Genomic DNA, 16,239 nt, shown 5'->3' with positions numbered 1-16,239 from the left:
TATAATGGCATGGCAATATACTATACAGTCAATGTGACATAGAGTCTGGGAGAGAGAGAGGTAGATTTATGCTAGTACAAAGCGGCAGTACAAAAACAAAACTAGAGTAGGTAGCGTAATAATCAAGACTATGGGCAAGGCAATGTGCAAAACAAAGACAGCTGTACGGTTGAGTGTGCAAAATGCTCTAAAGGACGAATAGAGTGGATAGAGTAAGCATGTACAATGGTCTGTCAATAGATCTGATAATAGAACTTTGTAGTTAAAGGGATAATAGATTCAAGCTTCAATGATTTGTAGAGGCATCCCACTAAACACTGAATGAAACACAACCTCTCTGTTGGCAAGCCTAAGACATCAAGTCAGCATACGATCACCCCAACCCAGTATAACAGTAGGCATCGTACAATAGATGGGTAACATCTTCCTGAAGTTGTACACCTGTTTAGGGTGTGGATGCACAAAAAAATCAGGATACCGCCCAACCATTTCCCCCTGAAATGAGCAACAAACAGTCACTTTAAATGAACAGAGATTTATTAGTCAGTCCATCTCTCAATACCTCTCTACATCCACTGTTATCACATCACCTTTACACAGGTAGAGAGACACCTGATCAGAAATCAATTTATTTATATCTACAAATAAAAATAATCTTGCAGTTAGTACTATACATTACAGTTAGCACTATACATTACTCACCAAAATAATTGGTAACATTATCTGATCTCAGAGAAACTTCATGTAAACATCAGCCATACTCAAATATAGCCTCGGAGGCAACTTGGCTGTTAAAATTAGAAAAGAAAAATATATGTACAGTATTAGTTACAGCGATTTTCTACACTTAGTACATGCTTTTTGTAAGGCTTCTGAAAACGTGAGAAATTTCATGTCGACTATAAGTGAACCCCTAGAGCAGTTTGGAGGCCTTTCTGCAAATGTTTCAGAGGAAATGCAAAAAAACTGGTGATGGTGAAAGAAAAAACAAGTATGCCCCCAACTCTGTTCCTTTTAAGGCTGATGTTTGTAGATTGTTCTGCCAGAGCATTTTCTGCCTGTGACAAGATTTGGTATCTTCACAGTCTCAAACTAGTTAGTTTTATCCTCGTCAGTGTAAAAAACAAAAAAAATTATGGATTAACAGAACACCTTAGAGGGAACAAAACCCGTTCTGGACAGATTCTGGTAACTTCTGTCTTCAAGTCAGAGAAAAAAAAAAAAACATTGTTTTCTTTAATTCACAAGAATTGTTCCTGCACTCATACCGTTATCTGTTAATGAGCCCTTTTGAAATTAAGGCCCTAAGTATGAAAATATGACAGACCTAAAGGATGGTTGTTGCCATTTCACTCTATTCATCCACCTAAGATGTCATATACCCTTGACAGACATTTTTGTTAGAACAACAAATATGGCATAGAAAGGCAACCTACTGTTTACATTGGAATACTGCTATTGAAGTAACTGTCCAGGGGGTCTTTTAAAAGGTCACTTGTAAGTCATTACAAACATACGCTGACCGCTCATTGGTCAACTACTCTTCCTCTTCAGGAGAATTACGTCATTGTCTTTGAAGAAATATCAATCCATATTTTAAATGAGAGAGTTTGAGAGGTCAGTTTTTATTATTATTATTATTTCCTCTCCAATGTATTACCTTACCAAACATATGGATAGCAGTGAACAACATTACTTTGCATTAACAGAATCTTGACTTTGAAGTGCGATTTTTACTGGACAGTTACTTTAACATTGAGACTTAGGCACATTCCGTGTGTCAACATCCCCAATGCGATTTGCAGTCGTGACCAATCTCTAGAAATGTGCTGCTTCCTCATTAGTAGTTTGGCACAAACTAACGCAAGTACACAACACAAATATCCTTTTCGCAACACTGAGCTAAACCAAGGTCAACCGTTCAGGACTGCTCTGCCCTGGTTTTGCATCCACTAGTGACTAGAACTGCAGCTAATAAAACAGTGAAAAACAGATTTCTCATGTGAGCACAGTTCAAGTCTCAAGACAAGCTTGGTCGACACAGCTTCCTTTTTTAACAAAGAAATCAAGGAGACAAATTGCATATAGTTTCAGTGAAACATGACTGGGTTTCAGAAGAGGTGAACAACATTCCTTACTTTTGTCCATTTAAATCCTTGTCTACATATTGTCAAATGTATTGTGTAGGAAATATCCCAACCATTTGTCAAACGAATTGTAATTGAAAACAGATTTTGAAGTTTGCACACAAGACTAAATTGATCATGTAAATATATGCCAGGTACATAACTCCATTAAATTGATAGATATGGACACTCAAAAACTTCAAACATATTTTCAGAGCCCGGCATGAATGAACACTCTGAACAAATGTCACACGGCATTCATCACATTTTGCCTATACTACATTCAATGTAGCAGTAAAATCAGATTTCATGATTTAAACTTGGATTATGGCAGTGAACACAAACCTCTGTCCGTCTCTCTTGATATTTGGTCATGGTTGTATTAAAGGAAGAGTCGTAAGATAAGAAAAACCAACATACAGGCCCTTTGTGCATTTCCTCTGTACAGCTGAGGTATTCTGAAAGCAGTCAAACTCTACAAAAAGCTTCTTTCTACAACTTAAGTCATTACTGCAAGTTGCCACGGTAGTATCAAGTTGCCACGGTAGTATCAAGTTGCCACGGTAGTATCAAGTTGCCATGGTAGTAGCAGCATTTGATAAACTAACACAGAGAGTTAGAGGCCGCCACTTCCCTTTTCATCATCCCTGAAGACCTACAGGCAGCCATGTTCCTCAAGCTTCCATTTCCATTTCCCCCTGGTACCGAAAATAAAGACAACATAAGATGGACCTCCCTATTCCAGTGTGAAGTCTGCACCATGATAAAATATTAAATATATTAGTGTAAAATAAGTATTTCAACAAACAACTGGTCCAGAATTAATTACAAGAGCTTGTTGATTTTGTTGGGCTGTATATAATTTCTTTCAAAAGGTATATGCACAATGTGCACCACTGGAACAATCTGGGCCAAAATCTGATCCACAGTTTGAAATGACTTCAGTCTGGCTCGGAGAATAGCAGGGGATATTGACAGCGGAAACATTCAGGAGTGTCTGCCACCTTGTAAAATCCAACAATATTTGCTGATTAAAGATAGATTCTATAAAGGTGATCGTTAAATATCCTGGTGTTACTTTGTAGATATGTTGCCAAACATACTGAAGAAGGTCTCATCCTCTCTGCTAGCAAGTGAATTGTGTTTTCTAATGTCCTTCGTTGACCTTCCTCCAAGTCAACCTGTACCTCACAGAGGTAAGTTTTCCTTAGTGATCGCCGTTGCTAATGGTGACCGCCTCCGGACCAGCTGTGGAAGCAGGGATACGGGGCATTTTCTTCACCGGACTTGGGATGTGCTGCCAAGAACAAAACCACGCAACATGGAAAAATAAGTTCTTTATAAAATGTTTTCTTTAATATGCATGTTGGTAATATTATTATGGGACATGAAACAATGGCGACAGCTACAATGTAGCTTGTTTTTTCCCCCCGTCTTTTCCCCGTTAGAGCCCGGATGCGGGCCAAACGTCCCTCTGGAGGCCCGTCAGAGTATGTTCGCATGATTGGTGACTTGGGAATATTATTTATCGATCACGATATTTCCACGGAACATTGCAATTGTACTGTACCTCAGAGGCTGTGGTGGAGTTCACCATGCCGGCCTCTAGGGGGCGGTCACTGTCGTTCAGGGAGCGTCTGGCGTACTCCCTGCGGTGCTTCTCGTCCACCCGGGTAAGGTACCACGTCCCTGGGAACAGGTCCTCCACAGACCCCTGGGGAACGTAGGGGGCTGGATGGGACCGACATTAATTTTGTAAGTCATTAGAACACACATTGCAAACAAGTTCAACAGAGGACAAAAATAAAGTGGTTAATTGAGGGAGTACAATCAAAGGCCTTCCTAGCATTTCATAGGGCATGTCCACACACAAAATGTGTCCGTGTCCTGCAGACATACCCAGGTGGTGAGTCTTTTCCCTCAGCTGCAGATTGTCAGCAAACACAGCGGGTGACACCTTTCTCCTGGAGTCCAGTCTGGCCTTGAGGTCAAACAGGCTGGCACAGAGCTTATCCAGACCAGAACCTGAGGTAGACAACAACAGACTACAAATAAAGACCACGCAACTCCCCTAAAAGATAATCATTCACATTTCAACTGAACAATAGTTCCCTGAAGAATACAAGTTCCCTAAAATGTAATTATGAACACTTTAGCTCAATGAGCTTTCCTGAAACTCATGATCCACATTTCTGCTGAGCAGGTCTTGCTCAATACCTTAACGTTCACATTTCAACTAAACAGCCAATCCTCAGTATCGACAATTCTTTCACTGTAAGGTAGATGGCGCTATTGTGTTATTTGCCCACCAAAGTAGTCCTCTGAGATGGACTGGAAGTGTCAAGACTAGAGGTCCCGGGGGTTAACTACCGACTGGGGCAAATGTCAGCGGAACAAGTCTCTGTTGACATGGTGTTTCCTGTGACACGTACATGTGGCGGACCGGAGTGTGATGCGAACCTACCGGGGGTGGCGTCCTGGGAGACGCGGAGAGAGTAGAGCGTGGCGGCAAACCCCGAGCCGTATGAGAACAGGCCGATTCTCTGGCCAGCCAAGTCCTGGGGTGCGTGTCTGCAGAGAAAATGCACATGTTTACGCACACGCATGCACACACACACACACACACACACACACACACACACACACACACATACATACATACAGGCACTTCCTCTGTGTGCCTATCTATAGGACCATATCATTTAAATAATTACATTTAATTAAAAGCTTCTGATGAGTACAGCACAGAGTGACTACTTCTAAGAGTATTGTCGTATATTCACTTTTGTAGTTACAGCTTGTGAAAATGCATAGAGCAACAACTGGTTCAGGAGTGACCAAGGTAATACCACGCACACCAACCAGGTTCCTAGAGGCCTAACTCTCTCTCCGAATCCAGCTTCACACAGCTGATTCTAATTGGATTCTAATTGGATGAACGTAAAAATACTTCAGGTCAGTCACACCCGGGGTTGCAAAGAAAACCTACTGGACGTTAGATCTCCAGGAACATGGCGGGTAAAGTAGACATTTAATTAATAAGTAGGACTTAAGTAAAGTTTGTTTGCGCAAATCTTAAACATGGAAAATGGAAAACGCTGGCTACTTGCGATTCACTCAAGACTCACTGAGCGAGGACAGAGGCCAGGCAGCCGTAGACCGAGGGGGTGTACATGTTGCCGTTCTGGCTGGAGACGAGGAGGGAGGCCTTGGTCTTCTGCTCAAACATCTCTGTGCTGGCCTTCATGAAGGCCTTCTCCACGTCCCTGTCGAAGTAGGTGTCCTCCAGCTTCACATCCCTGCTCCGCACACACAGGGACACAGGGGTTCACGTGCCACTTCTTGAGACAGAACTAGAAATGACTGCATTTAAGCTTTTTTTGTGTCATTCTAAAAAGCGAGACAGTGCATGACCGCAAGAGACAACTACATGTCACAAAAAGAAAGGGGGGGGAAATGTTTGTACGCATGTCTGTATGCCCTCATTTCTGTAAGTCGCCCTGGATAAGAGCATCCGCTATATTTCCAGTCAGAGGAATACTGGTTTGGATTATAATTGGATGCTCAGGATGATTCTTACATTTCATACAGCGCGTCACTTGTAGACATGTGGTAATATTTGTTCACGTTTACGTTTCCATGGCGATTTCCCAACCAATCAAACGGCAAGGCACTACAGCGGCAGACCTTCGAGATGTTCACAAACCTGAAAGCCTCCAGACCACTGAACGGCCCGGTCTCCGTGTCGGGGCTGGTGTGACTGAGGAAGTCGTTGAGCAGCAGACGAGCCAGGGACTTCTGCACCAGCTTGCAGTAGGGCGAGTGGAACACCATGTAGCCAAAGTCCTCCAGGCTGAAACGCCTGTCCACGCCCTCTGTGGAGAACACGTCAGTCACAGCTGAGCCAGCAGGGACAATAGGAATGACAGGGGGAGGGGAGGCATGGTCTGTGGGGAGGTCGCGGGTTTCAATCCCCGCATGGGAAGCCTATGCGTCAAAAGTGTACGTTCTACATGAAGGGGTCAACAGTGGAAACATCCCAAGAATAAGCAGTTAAACCGGGCTCTGATGCGCGAGGCGGGCCACGCCTAACCCAACTACCCACCGCTCGAACACTGGCTGCTTCACTCACCCAACTTCAGGCGCTGTGTTGCACACTGGTCATGAACCTTAGTGAACTACTTAGCCTAAAGGGATCTGTGGGCCTGGCCCACTTCACCTGCTTACAACTTAACCTCAGTGTTTCAATTAACCTGAGAGTTTGACCTGACAAAGGCCTGTCGGACGTGGAACGGTGGAGTGAAGTTTGCCGTTTGTCAATGACTTAAACAAATACATTTAAAGCAAATACAATTATAAGAGACGCTTATACATACATATACACATATACATATATACACACACACACAATTTTTTTTACCTCTTTGCCACTGTGCGTGGATCTTGTTGCGATACACAGCGTAGCAGCGATCTAGGGCGCTGAGGTAGCACTTGATGGACAGCTTTCCGTCCACCACAGGGTACTCTGATCCCATGTCGGGCTTGTAGAAGTCGTAGGCGTGCTGCATGTGTGTTCCCCGCAGACCTGCAACGTTGGACGTCAGGCAAGATTTACACTTCACATCTCAGTGGGTCTCCTGAATGGGAGCGCCCATAGCCTGTTTACAGCGTCGCCGGTTAGCATGCCAACGCCGCGTGACACCCTGACCGCGTGTTGAAACGTTGACAAAAGGTCCATCAGTAAGATGAGAAGCAATACTCGGCGTGGGTAAATTTCATTTCAGGGGCCAATATTAAGTATTTAGGGTGAGTGTGTGTGTGTGTACGCTGCTGTGTCAGTGCAATAGGTCATTAGCAGGGGATCCCAAACTAGGGGTCGCCCCTTAAATGGGGGGCATTGAGCTGCTTGATTTGAGGGGTAAAAAAATACATGTATATTCTCTTATTTCAAAGGTGTCATGAGTAACAATATGTATTATTGTAATGTTTTTTTATCTAATAGGTCTTGTTATTGAAATCCTCACAATGTAAAAAATCCTCACAATGCTCTTTAGCTAAATTACAGCAAAACCAGTTCACATTCAAATCAACCCTCATGGCACACTATTTTCACTTCCACAACTTACAAAAGCTTTAAAAATATATTATACTTTACAAAATATTCAGTGCTTGTTTCCTCACTTTAAAAGTAAATGAGCAAACTCAATGCCAGCAACAAGGCAATGACCAAGAGATTTCACCTGCCCATGTCTGCCAGTGTTTGTTTGAGGAAAGGTGACATCCGAGTAGTGAAATGTAGGGGCAGCTTGGACATTTTCTGATATTCAAAAAATTCTACAAAAAGCCCCTTTAATGCAAACACACTAAATACAATATTACTCTGATGCCATAGCTGTCCCACAAAACCAACTGAAGACAAAATTGACCAAATGTAAAAATTGCGGGCCGTAGTATAGAACGTTTGGGAACCCCTGGACTCTGGACGGCACTGGTGAGCAGACATTTGCCTAAATGCCCTGGTCCATCACTAACAGGGAATTATTATAAACAGGCTGGTGGAGATCAAGTCAGTGTGACAACAGATTTTTTTTTCCACACAGCAGGGTACTGACTCACCTCTGTCAAAAGCCAGTGGGGCATTTGGCCCAATCAACATGGCTATTGCACCAGCGCCCCCTGTTGGTCGGGCACTTCCAGTTGCGTAAACTGCAATGTCTCCTGCCACCACCAGGGCATAACGGCCTACAGGGCGAAGGCAAACAGGTTACAATATTAAATATTAATTATTCATAACAGACAATTTCTTCTCTCATAATTGATACAAGTTATGTTAGGTTTTAGGTCCAGTTAGAGGCCTAGACAGGTTGTCTGACTTGACAAAAAATATATAATTTCAGTGTTCTTTAGTCAAAGATTAGACTAAAACAGACGGCTGGGCACATTTAAAAACAACACACAGAATTCAGAATGTGTGTGATAACACCCTTAGACCTTTGCAAAGTCAAGAAAACGCCACCAGCAGCAACGTTAAGAACAACACTTCTCACCGTCCCAGGAGCTAGACTCCACCCAGTTGACGGCGTTGAACAGGGCCGCGGTGCCCCCATAGCAGGCGTTGGTCGTGTCTATCCCCTCCACATCGGTGTTGCCCGACTCCTCAAACAGCTGCATCACCACGGTCTTCACCGACTTTGACTTGTCAATTATGGTCTCCGTGCCGACCTCCAGGCGGCCCACCTGGTCGTAGGAGAGGCCATTCTGTTCCATCAGACGCTGGACCACAGTCAGGCAGAGGGAGTTGATGTCCTCGCGGTCCGAGCAGAAGCCCATGCGGGCCTGGCCCAGGCCCGCGGTGTACTTGCCGGCCGACACGCCGTCAAACTGCTCCAGCTCGGCTTGGTCCACATACTGGGAGGGGAAGTAGATCTCGAGGGCGATGACACCCACGTCCTTGGGCCACGTGGCCTCGCCATTGGCTGGGACGGATCCAGGCATTCTGCAGGAGCTAGCATGGCGAAAGAGATAGAGGACGGGTGGGGGTTATGAATGATGGAGGGGTCAATGGGGGGAAGTGTTTATTTGCGTGGAATATGACGTCGATACTGGCAAAGAATCGACAAAAACAGCTTTAATAACGAAGTGTCCTTCTGAAGACGAAGTCCAAAGTATTGGTTGCATAATACTTCAGACACACTTTTGGTGAACGAAAATATAAGATTGTATAACAATCTGTTCTCTCCCTTTGTTCTAATTTACTAGCGCTCAAAATGACAACATGTCCATAGGCAACACGCGCGACGCCCTGATCATCTGTAATTGGATTAAACGCTAAGTAGGCTAAAGGGCATGGGTCACTTGAGGCGGGGTACGCCATGCACTTTCCCCTAGTTAGAAAGCTGTTGATGCATAGATAGCTATATGCTTAAGAACCGGTCGATGCTCCTGTTGACAGTGTAGTTAACCAAAAACTGTGGAATCAACACAAACACTTATTATTGCGTAATGACAGACGCCTTACGAATAATTTCCGTCGCGTTTTGCTCTTAGTTTTGGTAGGCAGCTTTAGAGACCCACCAATACGTTTTTTTAACAAAACATTCAATTTGTGTCATTAAGCAAATGTTTCCGTAAAAAATATAGTGAGCGAGAATAGCCATTACTGTACAGGGCTAACTTCAGCTAAAGTCTCTAGTTACAATCTATGTAATCCAATTCTGGTTGATAACGTTACCTACTTACTATACAGTACTGTAATAAATAAGACCACGTTTAGCTGCTAACAAAAAATGAATTATGTGAGTTCTGAACGGCGTTCACGTTAACGGGACAACATCCAGCAAACTATCAACGATCGGGATAATCTTACCTTATAATCATATGTGACGAGGTGACAGTTAGCTGTCCTTAGAGGCTGACTATCCAGATCATAAGGTCAGAATTCGATGTGACCACAGTCGGACGAAAGAGTAGACGGACCAGCTTCCGCTTCGAATTCGCAATACAGCTCACAACGTTCGACGTAAGTTGTCACAGTGTAGCGCGCTGGTTCCTCTCCGGTTGAATATTTGGTACACATTATTGCCGCTTTCTAGAGTGTAATAGCCTACTTTGTACCAAAACAAACCCCAGCAGGTCAATATGGATCCAATATTAAAATGCAGCTTATTTTCTTCTAATACACACAATTTCCTACTTAGCTCAACACCCAGAACAACGATTTTATAATTAATTCAATCAAATGCATTTGAAACAAAGTTAGTGTTCTTCTAAATTCGAGCAGCATCTCTTAGCGCGTATCAATTACATTACTTTATCAATTTAGATGACACGGGAGATGATCTAAAACGTATATCTAATTAGTTGAGCTGGTCCAAATAGTATCTGAAGTCTCACCGGTATCGTTATTTGTACCTGAGGTAAATACATTTCATAAATAAATCCTAAGATTATTCATTATAATTACGTTAACCGTTGCCAATATTAGCCGATAACCTTCGTGGGGATTGAAGAAAGTCAGTCATGTAACCAGTTCTTGTACTCACCTTGAAACGGTAAGTGGTCTTAAACTTGAAGCCAGCCAAACTCTAATCCTTCACACTTTCTTGTTGGTAACACCTGATTTGAACATGTAAAACAGCAATCGACTTATATGATGAGTGTACTGTACCTGTAGACAACTCCCTTTTTTCCAAGTGCGGAATACATGCCCAATCATAACTGAGATGAGAAGTTCTGAAGTTCGGGAATTGCCCACCCATTTACGTATCTGACCAATCCACCATTAGTACAGAGAGACCATGCGCCGCAGTAGTCGTAGCGGTTCAATGGGGTGAGCGAATGACGGTATATGGCCAGAGAGTACGCACCAATCAGGAAGTACGTCTGACTGCTGGCGAGGTTGTCAGAGCGATAGAGAATGTTAGAGGACGCGACCCTATTCTTCCCATGGTAGTTAATCGGTGAATCCCAAAACACCCAATAAGCCTCACTTGGAGGGTCTGCGGTTTCAGAGAGACTTTCATAGAGTTATTTCAGGACACACTTAAAATTTGACTAATACAATGAACTTTTTAAACTAAGACGCATGATATTCAGATAAATAAATTCTATTCACATATATTTCCCACATGTTATGCCTGAAGTCTTATAGGTGTCTTCATTATTTTGTGTGAAATGGTTTTCAAACAAAAAAGATGACGCATTATCTTATATGATTGTATCTCCCTGATTCAAGTTGGTTGAAATGGGCCCTACAAGCCTGATCAGCTTTTACTCCCTTAGGTTTTAAACATTTATGATGAAGGCACTGGAGGATGTGTGGAATAGGTTGCCTTTTTGTCTGCCTCTAACCTTCTCTATGGTCTCCAGGTTGACATCAAAGGTCTCCTTGGCCACCAAAGGATCCATGAATCTGCATGACATTGGGATGGCAGATCTCAACTCTCCAATTATCTTTTTTTTTTTTATAAAAAGAAAGGTCCATCTAACTTGTTCTTTTGAACAAAATATGTGCTTGTTGGTTTAACCTCCTGATTTTTCTTGCAACATATCCTGTTTCCAAAAAAAGGACTGCATAAAATGTAAATAAAAACAGAATGCAATTTTGTCTATCATTTAATCCCTATGTTGAATAGACAATAGTACAAAGGCAACATATCAAATGTTGTAATAGAGAAATGTTATTGTTTTTGGAAAAATATGCCCATTTTTTATTTGATGCCAGCAACACGTTTTCAAAAGTTGGGACAGGGGCATGTTTACCACTTTGTTGCATCACCTCTTCTTTTAACAATACTCTTTAAGCATTTGGAAACTGAGGAGACCAATTGCTGTAGTTTTTTAATGAGTCTGAGTAAACACAGTTAGCCTATAGCACCTGTGTGTATTTTCCTTCTCTTTGAAACCAAACAGGTGACATTTTATCAAATCATGTCACTCTTGCTTTACTGCATTTTAAGTAAATGTTTTACATTTGAAAAATATTGGATCCCATTAGCTGACACCAAGTTGACAGTATTCCTGGGGTCTGACAGTTTATGAAAAACCCATTCCAGGCATGTCGAACTTTATAATTGATATACAGCACATATAGAATGTCTGTCTGTTTTCATATACATTTTTGGTATATCATTTTATTCTCCAGCAATACAAAACTGACATATCAGGTCTGCCAACTGACACTTCATATACACTTCCCCCAATATGATGGAAACTCTGTCAACCTAACTGGACTGGATGTCTTGAGTCCATTTTGTTTTGAGAAAAGTGATAAAATGTCCAAGTTCACTCTTTACATGACAGAACAGGTCCAGAAGAAAGGAATCAGAGTTGAGTATTAAAGTGGATGGTGGTTTGTATTGATAGACGAAGCACATTTTTACATGTAAAAAAATGACCAGAGGAACAAAAAATGCTTTTCACTATTTTATGTTTATTTACTATAAAGACAACACCAAATTAAGTTCAAATTTATGCTGTGAAATGCTTTGAATGGGGTAAACATTTGAATAATTAAAATATACTGATATATTTTAACTTACAGGATACAGTTTAGGCCAATTTGTATTTTTCTTAACCCAGATATTGCAGGAGTTTATTTGCACGAAAAAGGTGCTAATTTAAGTTAGCCCTGGAAATCTTTGAAGAGAAATCAAAAAACAAAATAGTCACAAAAAAAGAATATATATTTATATCTATATATATATTGAAAAAGTGAACTTTGGTAGAAGAGACTCTATAGGACACCTGAGGTAGTGGAGACTGGAATAAAACAGCAATAGACGTTCTTTACAAATAAAAAAAGAAGTACCACCAAGTGACACAGGAAACAGCATACAATTTCACACAAAAATCAGTCCAGCTCAGATCCAAAACAGGAAATAAGATTACATTACATCAGCATAAAAGAAAATAAAATACACAAAACCAGCAAGCTGGCTGAGACATAGGTGGATAAGAGGAGACTTCAGAAGGCATAGAAATTGATAAGAATTATAGGCATGATATTTGAAGTAATACTGATTAGCTTTTATGAATTTGACAGAAACTGATTTCTCTTCCAGTATATAAAAAGACAAGAGTGCATAAATTTAAAGCTTTTAAAAAGACATTGAAAAGTAAGATGATTAAAAATAACCCGAAGCAGAAAAAAAAATGTATTTATGGAAAAGCGTGTGGTAAAAAAATAACAGTCAAGTACAATAATTTTTAGCTACCAAACTTCACATTTATTTACATTTAACTCTTCAAGCTTGATTAGCTTGTACCCCACAAAAAGATATAGGATTTGTATTAAATAGATTACATTTTCTGCTTAAAAAGTAGTTTTAAAATGGTCTTATACCTTTCCATTAGGGGCTCCGAATAAAAACGGCAATAAAAATGCATATGCCCTATTTTATAAAAGGGAAATATTCTTCATCTCAATTATCATCCTTTTACTTTAACTGATTACAACCAAAGCAACAAGACTTGAAGGGTTATAGTTCATACAAGTAACACCATTTTAAGAACATGCATGAGATTTCCAATCAAAAACAGATGGGGGAAGTCTCTGCATTGAGTTCAGAAATATCCCCCCACCATTAAAAAGTATAACAATTGAACATTTATATTTATGATATAGAAAATCTCCAATGGAAAATAGAAAAATCGTAGAAAACCTCAGAAGTACACAGATTATCAAATTTCTCAAGAAATAGTTCCCAGATCAAAAAAATTGCTGAATTGTAGCGTGACATTCTACAACGGAACAGCACCACAAGAATGGTAGGTCAATATTTAAAATAGCGGTTTTGAATATTAACGACACAGCTTAATTTTCTAGGGCTTGTGAAATTATTAAAAAAAAGAACAAAAATATGCACGATGCACATGGCTCAATCGTAACAGCGAGAGTTAAGAGGCTGACGGTGTTTTTAACGGCGTGGCATTACGCAAAAACGATGTTCTGAAAACATCAAAAATGAACATCTCAAACTCTAACAATAGTTTTGAAAAGACACCCAAAAAAAAGATATGAAACTTTAAACATGGGCTCTTTTCCAAGTAACAAAAAAATATATTCGAGACAACACCTGTCAGCAAAAGCGTTCACATTCAGCGTTATGCTAGCATTAGGCTAGCTAAACTAGCAACATCTGTTAGATACATCTGCATTCCCTGAAACACTTAAGTGATTATTCGACTAAGCTTTATGGCCCAACAGTAAAATGCACAAATTAAAGGCATCCATGTATAAATGCAGTTATGCACAAAACGAACCAATTAAACCGCTTAAATGCCTTCCGTCTACACAATACACTCTTAAAAACAAAAACCATGTCTGAACTTGTGACAAGACATCAAAACTTAAGTGATAAAAACGTATTTCCTTTGTGGTTCAAAGGACTACTCACATGGGTTCAAATGGGGGGAAAAATAACTTCTCTAAACCTTCGCGGCATTGCAGAACGGCTACCAAAGTGCTGAATGAACCATTTAGTTCCCAAAACAGAGCAATACAGACCACAGTTAACCAACATGGCATTACCACTAAGGCACGGTTTCCATAGAACTTGAGTGAATATATTTATTTTTTTGCATTCTCCTCTAACGTACAGCAGTCTGACGACATGGTAGGGGAAAGGCATAGCAGTAGCCCAGTTTCCCATCCATCCCAAGCACTGACCACTGCTGGGAAGGCTCCGGGGGAGGATGGAGGGCGTTCTGGGGTGAATGGAGGGCTTTCAGGGAGGCTGGTCTGATGGGCAGCGGCTTGGAGGATGAGGAGCAGAGTAGACAGGCTGGCTGGGTTCTTCAGTAGTATTTCCGTGCAGACTCTTTGGGATAGGGAGGAATTGGGGGGGGGGAGATGTTGGGGGGGCTACCAGTTGAGGCGGAAGACAGGGTGCTTGAGCAGTTCCCTGGAGGGAGGGCGGTCGGAGGGCTGCAGCTCCAGGCAGCGCAGGGTGACATCCCTCAGACCTGGTGTCAGCTGGGGGGGGATGGAGGGTGCCGTGGTGGCGCTGGCAATCTGGTGGAAAGAGATTGAGCGTGAGAGAGAGTCCAGTTAACGCAGACAGAGAAACGATGGTGTCGTCAACCACTGGGTTTTTGGTTGAAGCGGAAGCACAATGGTGTGCATTTTAACAACACCAATTGCAGCTGTAACTGAGAATTCATATCCACATTTGTGGTCGGTGTCTCTTTTCAGCTTTATGTATGAACAATCAATATACAGAGATGGTGTGGCATTAGTTTGTGTGAACTCTTTATTGCTTACAAAATGTGCAACCGCCACCTACTGGTGGAAAGAAACGTTCACTGCGGATTTTACCGGGACAAAACACCACCTGGCAACGGGCAACAATGCTACATCCAGGAACAGTACGTTTTTCTGCTGGTCAAAGACAAACGGATCACAGACGTTGCGGTGGTGCTTGCGTAGGCCCCACCTTGAATATGAGCGCCAGGTGGTTGGAGTGTTTCTCGGCGTTCCAGGGGGGCTTGGCACAGGACATCTCAATGATGGCGCAGCCCACACTCCACACGTCACAGCTCCGGCCGTACTGCTGTCCACGCAGCACCTGCACAGTCAAGCGCACACAAGGTGTCAGCATGTGGACCGACTCGGGACATCTAAGGAACTCACTTCACATTTTGTAAAATGTCCCCTGTACTGTTCTGGTGTTCAGTAAATACATTTATGATAAAAATAATTCAAAGTCAAAAATGCACACGGAAAAGCCGAAAGGACCGAAATGACAATTGTTTTGTAGTATTTTATATTGTTGTTGAGGCATTGCATAATTACCCAGAAGACTACTGTATTGGTGGAAGGAGAACAAACGTCAAACCAAAATAATGTGACTCAGCCAATTAGCTGAATTTATTATGAAGCCTAACAAAGCTGCCCAATGCCAGTTGGGCTTGCCTATAGTCGCCCCGTTGTTTTCATTCTTTGTCACATGACTACGGCGTCAACTCATTCCTAGCCCAAATCTTGGTTTTCCGTGTTTTGGGTAGGCCATTTACATGTCAACGGCTTACGACAAAGATTCTCTCTGGCGGAAAGACCAAGCCACCACTGTGCGGGCCATCCAGCGCAACGAGTCCACAGAGGAGCTGAACTAAAGTGGGTCCGGGATTCCTCAGTAACTCCCAAATCAAAGTAAACTGTAATCCCCATCGAGAGAGGGAGCCCCGACAATGCAAGGCCGGCCCCTTAATGCCTGGTTTTGATGGTGCCTCCCAGAAAAAAAATCGTTGAATTTGGAGGGGATTCAGCTGCCAGGGAGCACTGAGGGTTTTGATCTGAGGGTGCTGGTTTATGTGTTGGACCTCGCTAGCTTCACGCCTGCGAGCAGTTGACCAGCAGTGAAATGCTGTCCACCGTGCACTAGAAAGGCCCGGATTACTACCGGATAACTACCGGATTACTACCCTTCCAAACGTACCTCGGGGGCCATGAAGGCAATGGTTCCTAACAGTTGTCCCTGGAATTCCCCTGCTCCGGTGCCCTTGGAAGCGAGCCTGGCTGCAGCCCCGAAGTCGGCTATCCTCAGCCTCTGGCCCGTGCTGTCAATCAGCAGGTTGGCACCTGGGATGGGGTTGGGGGGGGGGGGGGGGGGGG

General features: G+C 42.4%; 2 protein-coding genes across 6 annotated transcripts in view; both read right to left on the bottom strand.

Annotated features, from left to right (window-relative positions):
• Window positions 1-519: 519 nt before the first annotated feature.
• Window positions 520-10,325, bottom strand: hmgcs1 (3-hydroxy-3-methylglutaryl-CoA synthase 1 (soluble)). 2 transcript variants are annotated; one of them, XM_010889573.5, is made up of 10 exons: window positions 10,169-10,325; window positions 8,174-8,631; window positions 7,743-7,868; window positions 6,547-6,711; window positions 5,833-6,001; window positions 5,255-5,425; window positions 4,591-4,697; window positions 4,026-4,151; window positions 3,697-3,857; window positions 520-3,423 (listed from the first exon to the last, which is right to left on the bottom strand). In XM_010889573.5, exons 2-10 carry the CDS (start codon window positions 8,619-8,621, stop codon window positions 3,334-3,336), a joined length of 1,563 nt encoding a protein of 520 aa, XP_010887875.2. In that variant the 5' UTR covers window positions 8,622-8,631; window positions 10,169-10,325; the 3' UTR covers window positions 520-3,333. The 2 variants fall into 2 exon arrangements, with proteins under 2 accessions (XP_010887875.2, XP_010887874.2); XM_010889572.5 differs by lacking the exon at window positions 10,169-10,325 and adding an exon at window positions 9,493-9,829.
• Window positions 10,326-12,037: 1,712 nt separating this feature from the next.
• map3k1 (mitogen-activated protein kinase kinase kinase 1, E3 ubiquitin protein ligase) overlaps window positions 12,038-16,239 on the bottom strand; it is a 38,224-nt gene continuing 34,022 nt past the window's right edge. For 3 of the 4 annotated variants that reach the window (XM_013137254.4, XM_013137257.4, XM_013137256.4), the window contains exons 18-20: window positions 16,064-16,206; window positions 15,062-15,193; window positions 12,038-14,640 (exon numbers count right to left, since the gene is read on the bottom strand). In XM_013137254.4, coding sequence (XP_012992708.3) covers window positions 14,491-14,640; window positions 15,062-15,193; window positions 16,064-16,206 — 425 coding nt within the window. In that variant the 3' untranslated portion in view covers window positions 12,038-14,490. The remainder of the gene's footprint in view (window positions 14,641-15,061; window positions 15,194-16,063; window positions 16,207-16,239) is intronic. The other variant, XM_013137255.4, reaches the window with a different exon arrangement.

The sequence above is a fragment of the Esox lucius genome, chromosome 14 (genome assembly GCF_011004845.1).
Source record: "Esox lucius isolate fEsoLuc1 chromosome 14, fEsoLuc1.pri, whole genome shotgun sequence".
Lineage (NCBI taxonomy): Eukaryota > Metazoa > Chordata > Actinopteri > Esociformes > Esocidae > Esox > Esox lucius.
The sequence above is the reverse complement of the archived record's forward strand: the minus strand, read 5'-3'. Positions and strand labels throughout refer to the sequence as shown.